The 19,066-nt window shown below is 45.1% G+C and overlaps 1 protein-coding gene across 5 annotated transcripts in view; it reads right to left on the bottom strand.

Moving 5' to 3' along the window:
* THSD4 (thrombospondin type 1 domain containing 4) overlaps positions 1–19,066 on the bottom strand; it is a 630,092-nt gene that overhangs the window by 524,943 nt on the left and 86,083 nt on the right. For all 5 annotated transcript variants that reach the window (XM_043470952.1, XM_043470955.1, XM_043470954.1 and 2 more), the window contains one exon: positions 8,290–8,651. In XM_043470952.1, the coding sequence (XP_043326887.1) occupies positions 8,290–8,651 (362 nt within the window). The remainder of the gene's footprint in view (positions 1–8,289; positions 8,652–19,066) is intronic.

The following is a 19,066-nucleotide window of genomic DNA, read 5'->3' as shown; positions in this document are numbered from 1 at the left end:
CAGTGGGTTATGTTGTGGATTCAGAGAGAGAGAGAGAAAGCCATCGCATTCCTGAACATGTTGGAAAACAGGTCTGAGAGCCATGCCTCCCAGTCACCATCCCTCCATCACTCTGGATGGCAGAAGGATGGTGGGAGCATTTAAAAGAGCAATCCAAGAGGACCACAACAACACATCAACATCAGGCCAGAGACCTTAATGACTGGATAAAATCCTTTATTTTATAAACATGTACACCAAGGCTCAGAGAAATGAGGTGACTTCCCCAAGATCAAAGCGTTAGCGAGAGCTGGGGACTGGACCCTGGACTCTGGACTGGAATACAGAGTTCTTATTCTACGCCAGCCGCCTTGGGCAACTATTATGTTTAACTTCATTATCACTGTCCTGATTAACACCGCCTGTCCAAAGAAGAGCACAGAAAGGCACAATGGGGAAGGCATCCTTGTTCTTTGTTCTGCTGGAAACCCGTGCTGCTGAATTTCCCACAGACAACTATTAGGCAAGATGTGGTACGTGGCTGGTGGTTCTGCCAGCACAGAAACTGTCCTATCACTAGGGTTTTCTTAAGACCCCCAAATGCATGCACATTATGGTAGGCTGGCTAATGCTCCCCACTCCACCCCACTCCATCCCCAGAACCTGTGAACTCCATCCCCAGAACCTGTGAAAAGTAACTTTATGTGGCAAGGGGATTTTTGCAGGTGTGCTAAAGATTCTGAAATGAGGAGATTATCTTGGATTATCTGAGTGGGTGCCATGTAATTACAAGAGTCCTTATAAAAGGGGAAGATCAGTGGATAAGAGTTAGAGAAGGAGATGAGATGACAGAGGCAAGAGGGCTGAATGTGAGTGATGGAGGAAAAACCCTCAGGCCAAGGAAGGCAGGCCGACTCCACAAGCTGGAAAAGAGAAGGAAAAAAATTCTCCTCTGAAGCCCCAAGAAGGGAAATAGCCCTTCCAATACCTTGATTTTAGACTTCTGAGTTCCAGACCATAAGAGAAAAATTGGTGCTGTTTTTCGCCACCAAATCTGTGGTCAGTGTTACAGCATCAGCAGGGGACTGAAACACCTATTGCAAAACCGGAGGAGCAGGACCAAGCTTCCGGGCAGTAAACCCTAGCTTCCCAAGCTTTACAGAGATGGGCCGGGGGTGGCAGAGCCAAATATTTTGAAAAATCCCAAGGGCATTAAGAAGAGATTTAAACCAACTATACAATGGAGACATCATCTTGCTTTAAGATGGAAAAGAGTTGGTTATCCACGTTTACAGGGACTGCCTCTCTCCAAGAAATTCTATTTCAATCCCCTTAACGACTGCCTGATAACCCCTCCTTGGAAAGGAGCCTGTGGACTTAACTAGTCTCGTCTGCACACACTCGCCTCATACACAGCCTGTGCTCCAGCCCCATCAGACCATTGAGAACTTCCAGAACGTGACAGGCTCACCATGCCCTCGCAGTTTGCTTTTTGGGGAATGACCTCTGCTAAAATCCTTCTTCTTCTTCTTCTTCAAAATTCACTGTCATCACTGCCTCTGTGATGCCTTCTCCAGCTCCCCAGGCCTCCTTCCGCCCCTCCCTTCCTTCCCCACACCCTGAGCATCCCTCTTAAGAGAGCACTTGGTCTTGTCAATGTCTGCCTGTCTCCCTCCCCTACCCCACCAGCAAGCACTCCTTGAGGTCAAGGAGACTTTGTTCCTCATGCGTCACCAAACCACTGCCATCTCCCATCCATACCAAGTACTTCCCAGCTCTTTCCCACCTGAGTAACGCAAACTCACCCTGCAAGGCAGTACTTCCACCACCAAGTATCTTAATTCCCCAAGAATGAGCTCCACCTCTGTGTTCCTGCAACCCTCCGCTCACCCCACAGGCAGGATACTCACTACACTGCATTCTGGTGGTTATCCCTGGGCTGTTTGCTCATTAGGTGTGGAGGTTCTTGAAAACCACACCTCCTTCCTCTGACTATCCCTTCTGTATTTAGCACAGGGCCTGGTTCATAACAAATACACAAGGAACGCTGACTGAATTAAAATGAAAATGAAACACAAAACGGTAATGCCCAGGTAATCTCTCTGAATTAAGCCCTGTAATTCAGAGGAAGGCGTTAAAAGCAAATACTTTATGTGAAAACTTTTGCATGGCCAGCTTTTGACCATGGCTAAGTTGGTTTCCTCTGTGATCCCATACAGATTTTGGAGTTCATGATAGAGATGGTTTCAGCGTTACTAGATATTGGGTTGGCCAAGAAGTTTGGATTTTTCCACGTTACAGAAAACCCAAGTGAACTTTTTGGCCAACCCAATATATATACAGTCATTATATATGTAAGTTATTATACTAATAATTTGGGGCAAATACTGGAGAAAATTTTCATTTTTCATCTCAAACAGATAAGTATTAGTTTACCAAACTTAGTTTAAGTCATGAGTGTTACCTTTAATTTTGAAAAAGGCTCTCTAGAAGGGCAAGTCTGAGAGGAACATGGTAAGTACAGATGAGTTTAATGAGAGTTCTAATTGGAACTATCTAACACACTTCTGCCCAGCCTCTAAATTCATAATGGAAATTAGATCTATAATTTATTGAGCAACTACTATGGACCGGGCAATGCAAATATTATTTCATTTCAAGACTCAACAATCCCATATGATAGATATTACTATTGCTGCTCTTATTTGAAAGATGAAGCCCCTGAGGTTCAGAGGAGTTAAGTAACTTTAGGATGCTCGGGAGAGCACCAATCAGTAATGACATGCTTTCAAAGGTTTTTTAAAGTGTGAGTGTGTGTGTTTTAATGAGACAAAGATCTGATATGGGAAGCAAATGGTAGACTCAAGAAGTTTCCACATAATTCCAGCCAAGTAAATTGTATTTACTCATCAAGGTTGGGTTCAAATTCTACCTGTTCTGTGCAGTATTTCCTGACAGCTCCATCCCACAAGAACTTTCCAATCTTCCTGAACTCTGGTCACATTTTTACTGTTTTCTGGCCCCTGTAGTGCTCTATGGGTTTGCCACTCATCCACCATCTCAGTGTCAGGCCCACAAGGACAAGGACCATGGCTTCCAACTTTTTTGAACCCTTCTGGTGCCCAGGACTACATGCAAGGATTTCCCTGGGTAAGAGAGCTAAACACTGGAAGGAAGAGAAGCAGTTCTTTTAAATCTTGACTACCAAACCTCATCCACTTTTCAAGACATGTCTCTAACCTCCAATTAGCTTTTCTGGACCACACCTGCTGGAAACGAGAAGCCTCACTTTCAAAATGCCCATTTGAAAAACACTCATTTCAGAGACAAGAGCCTTAGTGTTGGACTCTGATAGATATACTGAGAATTCTGGTTCCGTTGCTTCTGAAGTGGGTGACCTTGATGGAGTCACTTCTTCCTCAGAGTCTCAGTGTCATTTGTAAAATGTGAGTCTTTGCAACTGCCTCATAGGGCCCTGTGAGCTGTAAACATTGGACTGACCAAAAAGTTCATTTGGACTTTTCTGTACCGTCTTACGGAAAAGCCCAAACAAACTTTTTGGCCAACCCAGTATTACAATGCATTCGACATAGCATGTGTACATATGAACGCTCCAAAATGGTCACCATCATCATTACCATGGCTATTTCAACACACTGCCTTGTCCGGAAGGCATTTACACTCATGTGTTTTCCAACTTTTTAGAGCAGTGGTTCTCAAACTCTGGAGCATACCAAAATCATTTAAAATAAAGCTACACAGGTCACAGCACAGACCTACAAAATAGAATCCTCACCAAGCAAGGGAGAGAGTGGGGGTTGGGCAACTCCACTTTTTTTTTTAGAACTTCTTTATGTGATTTTTTATTTTTTTTTTAATTAATTTTTATTGGAGTATAGTTGCTTTACAATGTGCTAGTTTCTACAGCAAAGTGCATCTGCTATACATATAGCCCCTTTTTTTTGGTTTTCCTTTCCATTTAGGTCACCACAGAGCACTGATTACAGTTTCCTGGGCTATATAGTTGGTTCTCATTAATTACCTATTTTATATATATGGGCAACTCCACCTTTAACAAACCTCCCCACCCCACTGCAAGTGATTCCAGGTGCTCACCAAACCTGGAAAATTCTACTGGACAATACTGATTCCTAAAAGACTTACCACGGAACCTTGAGGTTCCAAAGAGATACTTCCAGGTTGGTGGTTCCCAGCCTTGGCTGGATTGACATTATATAGATATCCGAGCATAACCCTCTGAGATCCAGATGTTCATCTGGGATGTAACCGGGATGTCAAGACTTCTAAAAGATGGGCAAAGGATTCTTATGGTCAACAGAGGTTGAAAACCATTGCTGTATTTGGATCTAGACCCTGAATTTCTACAGCGGTGCCTCTGAGGCTTCAACCAGAGCAGCTCAGCTTTTGTCTGTGTGACAAACGGAGCCTCTACCTAAGACTGATTTTGCAGACAGGATTCTTATGCTTCAAAAAATAGTGAAGTTTGGTATGGCAGAAACCAACATGACATTGTAAAGCAATTATCCTCCAATTAAAAATAAACAAAAAAAAGTTTGGAGTCTGTCATACAGAGGGAGAAAAACAAGTATCACATATTAACGCATATATATGGAGTCTGGAAAAATGGTACAGATGAACCTATTCACAGGGGTGGAACGGAGAGGCAGCTGTAGAGAATGGACTTGAGGACACAGCGGGGGAAGGAGAAGGTGAGAGGAACTGAGACAGTAGCACTGACCACGTGTAAAACAGAGAGCAAGTGGGAAGCAACTATGTAACACGGAGAACTCAGCTCAGTGCTCTGAGATGACCTAGAAGGGTGAGATGGCGGCGGGGAGGCTCAAGGAGGGAATATATGTATACTTACTGCTGACTCACATCACTATATAGCAGAAATAAACACAACATTGTAAAGAAATTATTCTCCAATTAAAAAAAATTTTTTTAAGAATACAAAAAAAAGTTTGGTTTGCAAGCAGCTGCTCTAACTGTCAGTAAGAACCTGGAGCATCCCTAACCTGGTTTTTAAATCTTTGTGTCTGTCTGGGGCCTTACAACATATTAGATGCTTAATAAATATCTGTTAGAAGGTTGTATCATTTTGTTTTGTTAGCTGGCTCCAGTTAGGTTTTCAGTCGGCTAGCATAACAACCTAACAGTTTCTTAAACATCTAAACCCCCAATGGCCTTTGCTTCAAACCTTGAACCTGAAACAGAGAGTGAGGCAGACAGCCATCCAGAGAACACACTGACATCTCTTCTGGGGTCACATATGCTATGCAAGTTCCTAATGACTAATAAATATAAGCAAATGTGATTTTCGTCAGCTAGGAAGAGCTCGACATTTGTCAGCAGTGTGGGTCCTCCAGGCTAATATCTGGATTGCTCCATCTTAAACTGTCAAATTACAAAAGCATGATAGAAACTTGTAGGAACTTCATAGTAAACAGTAATTGGCCCCTTGTCAATAAGTTAGAAGAAAAAAAAAAAATCCTGCTGCCAAAACGCACGGGCTGGAATGCTTGCAGCCCAGGCCTGCAGCCAACTGCAGCCTGTTCCCCAGGCAGCTCTCCTGGGTTCTCAGCCACAGAGGCTGGAAGAGAAGTCCCTAGTACATCACGTCCTTAGAGCCAGGACTGCCTGAGTTCCAATCCTGACTCTTCACAGACTACCTGTGTGACGTTGGGCAGGTTATTCCCCTTCTCTGGGTCTCTGGGCCTCACCTCTAAAATGAGGATGATGTTAGTACCTATCTTATAGGGTTGTCCGTGTAAAGAGACAAGAACAGTGGCTGGTACAGAACAGGCATTCCATAAGCTGTTATAAATCTGAAATTTTGAAACCAAGCATTTGGAAAACCAACTTTTTGTCTTTCTTTTGCTTTTTGCATTTTTCTGTTTGGTACCAAAACTCATTGGGCAGCAAGCCTCACCTTAACTGACATAAGGCTTTTTATGGTCTTTTTTTCTTTCCCAGCTGATGTGAACATTTGTAGGTTTCACTGCAGCAATAGTAATGTGTTTGCTGATGGGGTGCTGCCCCATGCCATGGAAGGAATGCCATTAACATGTGAAATATTCCCTGAATCACCTTGATAAACTCTGAACAGTTCTGAATTCTAAAATGCACTGCCATAAGCATTTTAGATAAGGGACTGGAGAGCTATGTTATTATGGGGTTGTGGTCAGGATGAAGAGAGATAACACATACCAAACCCTTGGTTTTAGAAGCAGCAGCCTCTCAGTCCCAGAGTGGTACTGGGGGGTCCTCGGGTCTATACTCAGGAACAGAGAAAGAAGGAAGCACCTTCTCCCAGGTGATCTCCTCTTCTATTCTCCCACTGGCAGGCCAGCCTGGCCTCCAAAATCTCCCTTCTCTCAGCTCAAATTTGGTTTATCAATTCAGGATTTGGCCAAAGCACCTTCTCTGTGAAATGGCCCTTTCTCTCCAAAATGCTAACGACCAGGTCAAGAAAGACCTGTGCAGGCAAGGGTGGATGGGTTGTAACTCCTCTCTATTTCCAGGTGGCTGGCAGCTGAGAAGGACTCAGGTAGTGTTAACCACAGTGGGGAAGGGTGGCCATCAATGCTAATGTATGAACTGCAAATGACAAGAGGGGCCAGGCAGCCCATCTTATACACTTGCACCCTGCCTAAACTGGGCATTAATTTGGCTTAATGACTAAACTAAGTATTTCTTATGCATAGTGGGGATTCCCCAGGTGGCTCAGATGGTGAAGAATCTGCCTGCAATGTAGGAGACTCAGGTTCAATCCCTGGATCAGGAAGATACCCTGGAGAAGGGAATGCTACCCACTCCAGTATTTTTGCCTGGAGAATTTCATGGACAGAGAAGCCTGGCAGGCTATACAGTCCATGGGGTCGAAAAGAGTCTGACACAACTGAACGACAAAGACTTTCACTTTCTTTAAGCACAGTGAGCTTAGCTTATACTTACTATTCTTCCTGTAAATGTTTGTTCTTTATTGCTTTCATTCTCTGACAGAGGACGAGATGGTGGGATGGCATCACTGACTCAATGGACATGAGTTTTAGCAAACTCCAGGAGATACTGAAGGACAGGGAAACCTGGTGCGCTGTAGTTCATGGGGTCACAAAGAGTCAGAAAGGACTATACAACTGAACAACAAATTGCTTTCATAGGAATATTCTCTCAGAATTTATCATGAACCTTGGGTGCCCAACAAATGCTGCAGAATGAATACTGAATAATCTGTGAATGTTGTTGATTAGTTCACTAACAAGTTTTTCTCAGCATCTGTATTCCTACCTTTCCATGGGCACTGCCTATTTTGGCTTATTTATGCTAGCCTAGCCACCTAAGGTTTTGGAGAGTTATACAGCTATTCTGATACCACTATGCCATTTCTGGAGTTTACATTTTGCTGACTCTAAAAAACATCTAGATCTAATTAACTGGACATATTCTCACAGTTGTGAGTTCACTCAAAATACTTTGGAGAAACTTTCTAGAAAAATTCATAGAATCCTGAAACCTATAGGCTGGGAGCAAGTTAGACTCCAGACACCCAATCTGTTCAGGGATTCCAAACTCATGTCAGCTCTTGGTTTTAAAAAGCCCCTTGTTTTGTGTTCTCAGCTCAAATCCACACAGCCTGCGGCCAGGATTCTCCCTTTTCCCCAGCACTAGAGGAGTACTCGGAGAAGGCAAGGGCACCCCACTCCAGTACTCTTGCCTGGAAAATCCCATGGACGGAAGAGCCTGGTGGGCTGCCGTCCATGGGGTCGCGAAGAGTCGGACACGACTGAACGACTTCACTTTCACTTTTCACTTTCATGCATTGGAGAAGGAAATGGCAACCCACTCCAGTGTTTTTGCCTGGAGAATCCCAGGGATGGCGGAGCCTGGTGGGCTGCCGTATATGGGGTCACACAGAGTCGGACACGACTGAGGCGACTTAGCAGCAGCAGCAGAGGAGTACTAGGAAGGAGGTCTCCCCGCTCCAGGTAGCTCTTTCAGTCCTCCGCAGGGCCTCCCTAAAGTTGAGCCTAAGGACATTCTTAAACTCAGCTTCACTTTGAAGACTATTCAGAATCACCGAGGGGGTGGGAGTGGCCTCAACGCTTTAAAAGGCTGCAAAATAAATCAAAGGATGGAAGGAGACCCGTGGAGCCAAGAATTCCTCCCCACCTGGCAGAAGCAAAGCTTTAACCGCGCGATCTAGGATGAAGAGTGGCGAGCGCGGCACATCCCAGCAGGTACAAGGACGATAGCGGGAGGGCGCGCGGGGGTCGAGAGGGCAGGTACCTTCTCTCCGCCGTGGGTTCGCGGCCCCGGGCCTGCGGATGCCGGCTGCCTCGCAGCGCCGGGCCCTGGCGACTGGAGTTGAGGCCGGCAGGGGCGCGTGTCTCCTCGCGGCTCCGGTGCAGCGGCACCGACGTGCGCACGGCTGACACCACGTGGCCCGCGAAGGCGCGCGCGGGGGCTCCGGGCCGCGGGCCCCCGCGTGCGCGGTACGAGCTGGGCAGGCAGGGCCGCGTCTGCTCCATCACGCCGCCGCTGCAGCTGCGCGAGCAGGCGGACCAGGGGCCCCAGGAGCCCCACACGCCCGGGGCGCCGCCGCCGCCGTCCTCCGGGGCGCCCTCGGCCACAGCCATCCGCTGCGGGACCTGTGGAGACAGAGGCCCGTTAGGGGACCGCCATACCCGCTCCTGCTTAACCCGCAGAGCCGTGGATAACCCAAAAGGCGTATCCATTAGGCACAAGTTGGCACAGGGCCTGTGTTAAAATCTGAGAAACAAAACAGAACCCGGCTTGGGTTATACTCGTCTTCATACAGACGAAGTAATAAGATAGAATGAACATATATCTACACACACACACACACATACACACACATATATATAAACGAAGAGACACACAAAGGCACAACTGTGTATGTATACATATACATATTTTATATATTTTTATATTTATATAATTTGTATATATAATTATATACATATATATATATATATTTTTTTTTTTTTAATAAAGGAAGGGACACACAAAGGCACAAATGCATAGGGCTCACCAAAATTGTATGTGATCCTGGCTTTGGGGACCATGGCCTTGGCGAGCGCAGTGCACTGCTCGCACATTTTAACTGAGGCTTACCCCTCAGGTCCTTGGGGTCCAGGCTAGAAGGACAGGGCTTCCCTCAAGTCGGTGAGGAGGCCACGGCCCAGTGTCTCCATGCAGTAAAGGCAACGCAGTGTGAGGGTTTAGAGGCCCTGCTCCAGAAGCAGATGCCCCTATCACACCCCTGCCACTTCTACCAGGGCGACCAGAAAGTTTCTGAAGCTCTCTGCGTCCTAAAGAGGGATGGGACCTACCTACCTCACAAGGCTCTAAGAAGATTTAAGTTAGGATATCTACACATACAGCAGAGAACAGGCACTAAATATGTGCTTAGTAAAACCATAATGATCATCTTTCCTGCTTCCGTGGTGAATCAGGAGAGATTAAAAATATCAGAAAGTTAAAGTTCTATCCTGAAGGTGATTCGACATTCCCATGCATTTAACTGGCCCTTTCACAGAGAGCTATCATGCCAAGCAGAGTGTTAAGCATGGGTACCCTGTGTTCTTTCATGATGCAGACAGGCCCTGAGTACCAGCTGTATACCAGTGTTGAGCTAGGACCTGAGAACAAGGAGAGATGCACCCCAGGTTGCACAAATGGACTGGACCTAGCAGCAGAGAGCTTTATGTAGCTAAGACAAGACTAGGGGAGCCTCCCGGGGAACTGGCTGCCTGCCTGGGTAGGGTATGGATTGAGAAGTCCTCAGAGGAGGAATGATGGTAAAATAGCTGTAATTATTCTGGTATCCACTTGGTGCCAGATAGCACATGTAATTTCTAGTGCTCTCAGCAGCCCTGGTTACAAACATCCTCACCTTTCAGAGATGAAGTTTCCCACCCAAGGACTGGAGACCTGTGACCTGCCTCAGTCATGTGGTCGCAGCAGAGTTTGGACACGAGTCTCCTCAGCCCCCACTCTAGGCAGTTCTAGCACTGCCTGCTCTCTCTCCAGCAGACTGCTCTTGAGCTTCTGGATCATTCCCTGGAATGTCCTTCCCACCCTTGGGACACTGAGCAACACTATGTGAAAGTCAGTCAGTCGTGTCTGACTCTGCAACCCCGTGGTCTGACTATACAGTCCATGGAATTCTCCAGGCCAGAATACTAGAGTGGGTAGCCGTTCCATTCTCTAGGGATCTACCCAACCCAGGGATCGAACCCAGGTCTCCCGCATTGCAGGTGGATTCTTTACCAGCTGAGCCACCAGGGAAGTCCAAGAATACTGGAGTGGGTAGCCTATCCGTTCTCCAGCAGATCTTCCAAACCCAGGAATTGAACCAGGGTCTCCTGGAGACGGCAATGGCAACCGACTCCAGTACTCTTGCCTGGAAAATCCCATGGATGGAGGAGCCTGGTAGGCTGCGGTCCACGGGGTTGCCAAGAGTCGGACACGACTGAGTGGCTGAGAACTGTCACTGTCACTCAACTACATTCCAGGGCACAGAGGGGTCTCTGGATGACCTTGAGAGTTTAAACTGGGTCCCTGAAGGTTCAGAGAGTGACTAAGCCAGGATGAGTGAGAGGGCTGAGCAGCTCAGCAAAGAACCATCTAATCAGAGGTTCAAGCCCAGAGCTGGATGTCAGTCTGCCAGTCTACGGGCACCATGTTCAGAGAGCTGCGGTGAGAGGTCAGAGGTCATGTGGCTGCAGCCAGCAGGAGACATGGTTGGAGCAAGGTCAGGACAGAAGGTTATGTGACTGAAGGGCTGCAGTTTCCTAATTACCAGATGTGAATAGAGGACGGGGATGGCCACACGAGTGGCAAATACAGTCAACTCATCACTCCTAAACTGGGGACCCGGGAGAGAAGGCTTTTCTCTTATTTGTAAATACAAAACACAGCAAACAAAAAACAAGCTTTTGTTCTTTCTTCTCCTCCCTGACATATCCTGATTTATTAATAAACTGATGATGGATTCACTGGGTGGTTATAAAAAAAAAAAAGTGTTGAATCAGGTTGCAGTCTTGATATATAAAGTAATCCCTAGAGTGTGTGGGGCGGTTTGAATGGTGCCTTTCCCCAAAAGATATGTCCATGCTCTAACCCTGAGAACTTGTAAATGTGAACTTATTTGGAAAAAGGGTCAGTGTCAATGTGATTAAGGATCTTGAGATGAGATCATCCTCTTCTGGGGGATGGAGGGGGCCCTAAATCCAATAACAAGTGTCCTTAGAAGACAGAGGAGAAGGCCACGTGACCATAGAAGCAGAGGCTGGGTTGAGCAGCCACAGGCCAGGAGCTGAAAGAAGTATACCACAAGCTGAAAGAAGTAAGGAGAATTCACCCCTAACTACTAGAAGCACAGCCCTGAAAATACCTTGAGTTTGAATGTCTGGCCTCCAGAATTGTGAGGGAATAAATTTCGGTTGCTTTAAGCCATTAAGTTTGTAGTTATTCATTACAACAGCCATAGGAAATTAACATAGTCTGCTGGTCCTTCCAGGACAAGGAAGAAAAGCATACAGACATTTGTCGTGCTCCTTCTCTGCGCTGAGCACTATGCAGACAGCTCACAAGCATGGGGACAGGTTGTATGGTGTTGGCACCACTAACCCCAGGTCACACTTTACAGGGCCCCTGAGCCACTCTGGGAGATTGATTATTTTGTCCCTTTTACAGGAAGAAACTGGGGCTCAGAGAAGCTGTATGACTTACCCATAGTCTCCGGCTAGTGAGGGGCACAGACAGGACTAAAATTGAGGTCTCCTGACTCCTATCTGGGCTTCCCTGGTGGCTCAGTGGTAAAGAATCCATCTGTCGATGCAGAAGACTCAGGTTCAATCCCTGGGTTGGGAAGATACCTTGGAGGAGGGCATGGCAACAGACCCCAGTATTCTTGCCTGGAAAATTCCACGAATAGGGGAGCCTGGCAGGCTACGGTCCATGGGGTCACAAAGAGTTAGACATGACTGAGCAGCTGAGGCACACACATGACTCCTAGTCCAGCACTTTCTTTTTCATGCAGCATGTTGCCTCCCTGCCTGTGTTGTTAGGGGGAAACAGAAGAGTAAAATGAATAGAAATAAATCCTCTTTGATAGTCCTCGTAGAAGGATAACTGGGATGATCAAACAGAGGAAGTATATTTCTGGCACATTTGGGGACTTCAGTTACCCATCACTTCCTGATTTCTCGTGAACACAGATAACTAAGGCATTGTCTATAATATCTAGCTTAGACATGCAGCTAAAAATCCACTTCCTAGAACTAATCCCACCCTTAGCTTAGTTTCCTATGGCCAAACTGGGCAGGGTCCCTGGGGAAAGAAAACACGAAACCACATTCCATCCTCTTCTATTCATAAGAATTCTCTAATTTATAAAGTTGAATTATGGTGAGTGACTTGAAATTCCATCTCAGTCCCCATGGTGAGAATCCAACCACAAGCTCCAGAATTGTATTTTTATAGTACACAGCCAGAAACAAAGTGGGAAACAGAAAGGAAAGAAGGAGGGGAAATGCAGAGAAAGAAAGAAATATCAAAGGAAAAAACAAAGGGAGGAGAGCTTTGGATATCAGCCTCCTAGTTCCATCAGCCTCCCATCCGCCCTCTACTCCTTCCCAGTCCTCCCGACGACCCTCCTCCTTCCTTTTCTGATGGTCAAGGAGTTTTCTATGAGACAGGATGGGGAAAATTCCAAGTCTTCTCAGACACACTATTCCTAAAATTAGGACTAACTCACAGGACCTTGGTTAGTCAGTGATAAACAGCTAAACCAAAGAATAAATCATAGTGAGAGATAAAAACAAATAATAGAAGCTCAAAGCCCTGTCAACTGCTAGCCCATTGTTTTAACAAATCAGTAAGAAAAAAGACGAACAACCCAACGGAAGTAGGTTCAAAGGGCATGAATGGGTAGTTTATAGTCATTTCATAAGTTCATGTCTTAAAGCCCTAACCCCAATGTGATGGTATTTGGACATGGCACCTTTGGGAGTTAATTAGGTTTCAATGATGCCATGTGATGGGACCTCTCCCCTCATGGGATGGTTGTTGTTCATGTCCTACTCTTTGCAACCTCATGGTCATATACCAGGCTTGTAGCACACCAAGCTTCCCTGTCCTTCACTATCTCCCAGAGTTTGCTCAAACTCATGTCCATTGGGTCGGTGATGCCACCCAACAATCTCATTCTCTATCACCCTCTTTTCCTCCTGTCCTCAATCTTTCCCAGCATCAAGGTCTTTTCCAATGAATCCACTCTTCACATCAGGTAGCCAAAGGATTGGAGCTTCAGCTTCAGCATCAGTCCTTCCAATGAATGTTCAGTGTTGATTTCATTTAGGATTAACTGGATTAGTATCCTTATCAGAAGAGGAAGAAAGACCAGCACTTTCTGTCTTTCTCTCCACCATCTAAGGATATAGTGAGAAGCTAGCTGTCGTCAAGCCAGGAAAAGAGTCCCCACTGGGGCATCAAATCTGCCAGTGCCTTGATTGTGGACTTTCCCCAGCCTCCAGAACCATGATAAATAAATTCCTGTTGTTTAAGCCACCATGTCAATGACATTTTGTTTTAGCAGCCCAAGCTGACTAGTATAGCAGAGAAATACAACATATATATGAAAACTGTATAATGTTCCGTGTAATCAAATAAATGCAAACTAAAACAGAATTCCACTTACCCCCATCAGATTGGCAAAGATTATAAAGTTTGACAATACCAATACGGAAAGAATGTTCACTGTTGATGGGAGTCTAAACTGGGGCAGTTCTTAATAGGGAACTTTGCAGTACCTACCAAATTTTAAATGCACAAACCCTTGAGCCCAGCAGCTCTACTTTCAGTACTTCACCCTTTAGATACATTCAAAATTAGTGCATAAAGTTGTATATAGAAAAACTTTTATTGCCATACTTTTCGTAAGAACAAAACCAAAAAATCTGGAAACAACCTGAATATCTATGAAAAGGAGCTTGGTTAAATCCTCCCAAATCTAATCCATTCAAGCAATGGAATACAACTAACCTGTTAGAATGAAGTAGATATATATATCTGTTAAATTGGACAACTCTCTGTAATATATTAATTAGTAAAAAAAAAAAAAAAAACAAGAAGTAGACCAGTATGTAGAAAATAAACCTATTTATAGATATCATCACTGTTGTTGTTGTTGTTAGGTTGCTAAGTCGTGTCTGACTTTTTTATGACCCCATGGACTGTAGCCCACCAGGCTCCTCTGGACTGTAGCCCACCAGGCTCCTCTGGACTGTAGCCCACCAGGCTCCTCTGGACTGTAGCCCACCAAGCTCCTCTGACCATGGGATTCTCCAGGCAAGAATACTGGAGTAGGTTGCCATGCCTTCCTCCAGGGGATCTTCCCAACCCAGGGACTGAATCCACATCTCTTATTTCTCCTGCATTGGCAGATGGGTTCTTTACCACTAGCACCACCTGTGAAGCCATAACATTTACATTATACAACTATTTAAACATCACTTACATTGTATGAGGTATTATAAGTAATCCAGAGATTATTTAAAGTTTCTGGGAAGAGGCACATAGGTTATACACAATACCATACCATCTTACATAAATAACAGACTTCAGCATCCGCAAACTTTGGTATCCTTGGGGGTCCTGGAACCCACATTTCTCATATCCAAGGACTGACTATAATGTAGATCTGACAGTGTCATTGGGTAATGAAATAAAAGAATGAAGTATAGACACAAACACGCTAGAAGTCACCAAGCAGGAGCATAGAAGAGCTCCATTTCGTCCCTCCACTGGAAGAACTTAAATCATTCGACACAAGTTTTATAATGTGTAAGAAGCAGATCCAGCTGTCAAATCAAATTGATGTTCTCTCCATTCCACTGGAGGTTTTCGAGAATGGGGGAGGATGGATGTAGAGGCAAGATAAGAGAATTGAAAGAGAAGATTTTTCAAAGTACACATACGATGCATGCCTTTTCCCCAGAGGTTATGATATGTCTTGCCTGGGGTGAGGCTAGGATCCAAGGAGATGTACACTTTGGATAAAATCCTCCAATCTTCTAATAGTCCCCTTCCTCATATGAAAAACAACGTTTGGGACTTCCCTGGTGGTCCAGTGTTTAAGAATCTGCCTGCCAATGCAGGGGACACAGGTTCAGTCCCTGGTCTGGGAAGATTCTACATGCCAAGGAGCAAGTAAGCCTGTGAGCCACAACTACGGAGCCCGCTCGCCCTTGGGCTTGTGCTCTGCGACAAAGGAAGTTACCACCCTAAGAATCTCGTGCACCACAGCTAGAGAAAGCCCATGCACAGCAGCCAAGATCCAGGGCAATCAAATTAATTAGCTAATTTTAAAAAACTGCTTGTTATTACAGTATTTTTCTAAATAGTCACTGTTGGCCATGAGCCAGGGAGCAGAAAAAATGGAAGGCATTCAGAGAAGTAGGAGAATCAAGGTAGTCACATCCCTATTTTAACTTGAGCTGTGCAAAAGAAGGGGTGGTAGTAGGAGGATTAAAATCCCCCAAAGGTTTTGGTTTGGAGCTGGATGCTGTAATGAACAACATTTTGGGATCTGTTGTCTGGAAGTTACTGTTAGGAAGGGATGTTTGTGTAAATGTATATTGATGGTAGGATGTATGCATAGGGCAGCCTGGCAATCATTACCTTTTCCCTGAGTCCTTTAGGAAATCCCCTTCCACACTGGATGAAGTATAATAGGAATGTATTCAGGGACCCTGACAGCTGAAGCCAAGGTAAGCAGTATGAGCCAAGTGAACAATCCCTGGAATCTGAAATCTCCAGTAAAGTGGCCAAAAGACCACAGACAGCTTTGGGTCCTTCATTCTGATCCCATCACTTATGTTCTGAGACCATTCCTGTTGCTCTCTGGAGTGCCTCAGTGCCTACCTGCTTCCTAGGCTGGTTACAGTGAGTTCCCCAATGCTTATGTTAGTTTCTGTGGCTTGCAGTTTAAGAATCCTAAATGATATCTGTGTGTGTTTAGTCACTCAGTCATGTCCGATTCTTTGTAATCTCACGGACTGTAGCCTGCCAGGCTCCTCTGTCCATGGGGTTTCTCCAGGCAAGTGGGTTGCCATGCCCTCCTCAAGGGGATCTTCCCAACTCAGGGATCGAACCCAGCTCTCCCACATTGCAGGCAGATTCTCTACCATCTGAGCCACCAGGGAAGCCCAAATGGTATCTAAATGATTGAAAATAATATGTGGCAACCAAGATAAGATGAAAAAAGTTGGTTCTGCCTTTGGCATAGGACTTGGAAAGAAAGCAATGACTGGGATGACCAAAGGTGGCCCCAACTTGGCAGAAGCCTCAGGATTAAAGGAGTCCAGGGCTGGAGGCTTCATATGGAGACAACAGTTGATGACAGTCAATGAAACCAGAGAACCACAGCCACTATGGAATAGGAGGTGCTAAGTGAATAGGAGGTTCACAGGGACAGATAGCAAGTGAGCTTAGAGAAGAGTTGGGAAAGCAACAATCTGAATGATGGTGGCTGTGTTTTATTTCATCATCATCTTTTTAAGGTGGATGAACGTATGACTGAAATAGGATGGTCAGATAAACTGGGGCTTCATGACTCAATGAAATATCATCATCATGAATAATACAGAGCAATGCGAAAAGAGTCCTGTAATATAATACTAAGTGAAAAATGCCAAATACAAACTTGTAACTATACTGTGATTATAAAAATGTAAAGATTCTGTAGGCATATGAACAAAGCCTGGAAGGGGACATGGAAAAATGAAAACATACAATCTGTTACTCAAGCTGGACCCAGGGTAAGTTTTCTTGTAATTTAAAAAAGTTCAGTCATGGTTATAATATTGCTTGCTCAATAAATAAAAATAAATAGATTAAATGGAGAAAGATTCAGAACAGACTGCTGGGGGATGGGGAGAGGTATGGAATAAACCAAGTGTTGGTGGAAGTCCTCCTTACAGAACGCCCTGGGAATTTCTCATTGCCACCAGTAGATCCATAACTAGGAACAGTTCTGAATGTTTTCAATGTATTTGGTTTCGGTACTAATGTGAAATCATGTAAGATTTCACTGGTTTCTAATTTTCTTTCTACGAAATTAAACCCACCATCTGTTCTTCATAGAAAGGGAGTCACATGTAAAGTCTGACATTCTAAAGTCTTGTTCTAGAAGAGACTGGAGAATAAGCCTTTGGTTTTAGCCACATAACCAAATCAACACCCTAAAGCAAACATGACAAAAATACACCTTGGAGCTTCATCCCAGCGAGCAAAGCTTTGGAACTCTGATAGCACACAGAAGCAGGCACATGGAGCTGGCCCCCCGGCTAGGATATTTGTTACCTGTGCAGGAGTACTGGGAGGTGGTGCGCCTTGATGAAGAAGCTCCAAACTCAAACCAGATGTAAATGAAAGACCTCCATGATGGTTTTCTCAGAGACACAAATTCAGCCTTACATTTTAGCCAGCTATCTTGACTCTGCTACAACACAGACTGCAAAAACCCCTACTCTTAACCTTTCAGCATAATGTCAAGGCCAGCAGCTGCAAAATGAATATAAGAATCTCACAAAAATGGGAGCCTGGAGTAAAACATGCTCAACCTTGATTATCGCGTCAAAAGTTTATAAATAAGAGAGCTCTACAAATGCATTTTAAAAGGATGCATTTGCACAAAACCATAATAAAGGGGGAGGAGTGGGTGGAAGCCAAGGAGGAGAGAGAGGGAGATGTGTGGAAAGAGAAATACCAAGCCTCAGCTAAAGCATGAACCATACAGAGGAAAACCCACTGACAGAGAGCCACCCGAAAGCTAAGTAAGTATGAGTTTTGTTGCCCTGCAAATTCCAAGTCTTATCTGCCAGGCCCTCGGGCCCTCTCTTAACACCTGTGTTCACTGAGTTGACGAATCCTGATCTTAAATTCAGGATTTAAGTAAATGATCTTAAATTCATCAAACTCCATCATATCCATCCACAAATATGGTACTTGAGTATCTGTTGTTGTTCAGTCACATGGTCGTGTCTGACACTTTGTGACTGCATGGACTGCAGCATGCCAGGCCTCCCTGTCCCTCACCATCTCCTGGAGTTGGCCCACGTTCATGTTCATTGCCTCGGTGGTGCCATCCAGCCATCTCATCCTCTGTTGCCCTCTTCTCCTTCTGCCCTCAATCTTTTCCAGCATCAGGGACTATGTCTGCAACAGATGACCAAAATACTGGAGCTTCAGCTTCACCATCAGTCCTTCCAGTGAATATTCCAGGTTGATCTCCCTTAAGATTGACTGGTTTGATCTTCCTGCTGTCCAAGGGACTTTCAGGAGTCTTCTCCAGCACCACAGTCTGACCCAAACACTGGAGAACAACACAGATATACCCTTGTCCTCCTAAGTCCTAGTCCTGTGTTGCTTCTCCATGTGTGACCCACCTGGTACCCACAACATCATCAACCTCACATCTGCTGGAGACAAGCAGATCCCTGGATCTCACACCAAACCTGGTGAATAAGAATCTCCTGGGTGAGGCCCAGGAATATGCATTTTAAACAAGTTTCCCCAATGATTTGAATGCATCCTCTGGTTTGAGAGTCACTGGTCCCTGGATGCCTCTAGAGCAGCGGTCCCCAACCTTTTTGGCACCAGGAACCAAATTTGTGGAAGATAATTTTTTTTCATGGACCTTAGTGGGGGGGATAGTTTGGGGATGATTCAAACACATTATATTCATTGTGCACTTTATTTCTAAGCTAATGCTGATCTGACAGGAGGTACTGGTTCCCAGCCTGGAGGTTGGGAACCTCTGTGATGGAAAGCATCCAACTGACTTACCCTCTGGGCTTTGGGCCTCTACTACACACTGCTAATTCCTTAATCCCCAAATGCTCTAGCCACACTATTTTATTACCCTCAAATTCCCTGCTTTTCTTCCCACCCTTTTTACTTCTGTCATTCAATTTGATGACAAACTAGAGTTTATCAAACGAGACAGGAAAGCATCCACAGAAGGATACCTACC

This window comes from Cervus canadensis, chromosome 6, assembly GCF_019320065.1.
Source record: "Cervus canadensis isolate Bull #8, Minnesota chromosome 6, ASM1932006v1, whole genome shotgun sequence".
In the NCBI taxonomy this organism is placed as follows: domain Eukaryota; kingdom Metazoa; phylum Chordata; class Mammalia; order Artiodactyla; family Cervidae; genus Cervus; species Cervus canadensis.
This window is presented reverse-complemented; position numbering and strand designations above follow the sequence as displayed.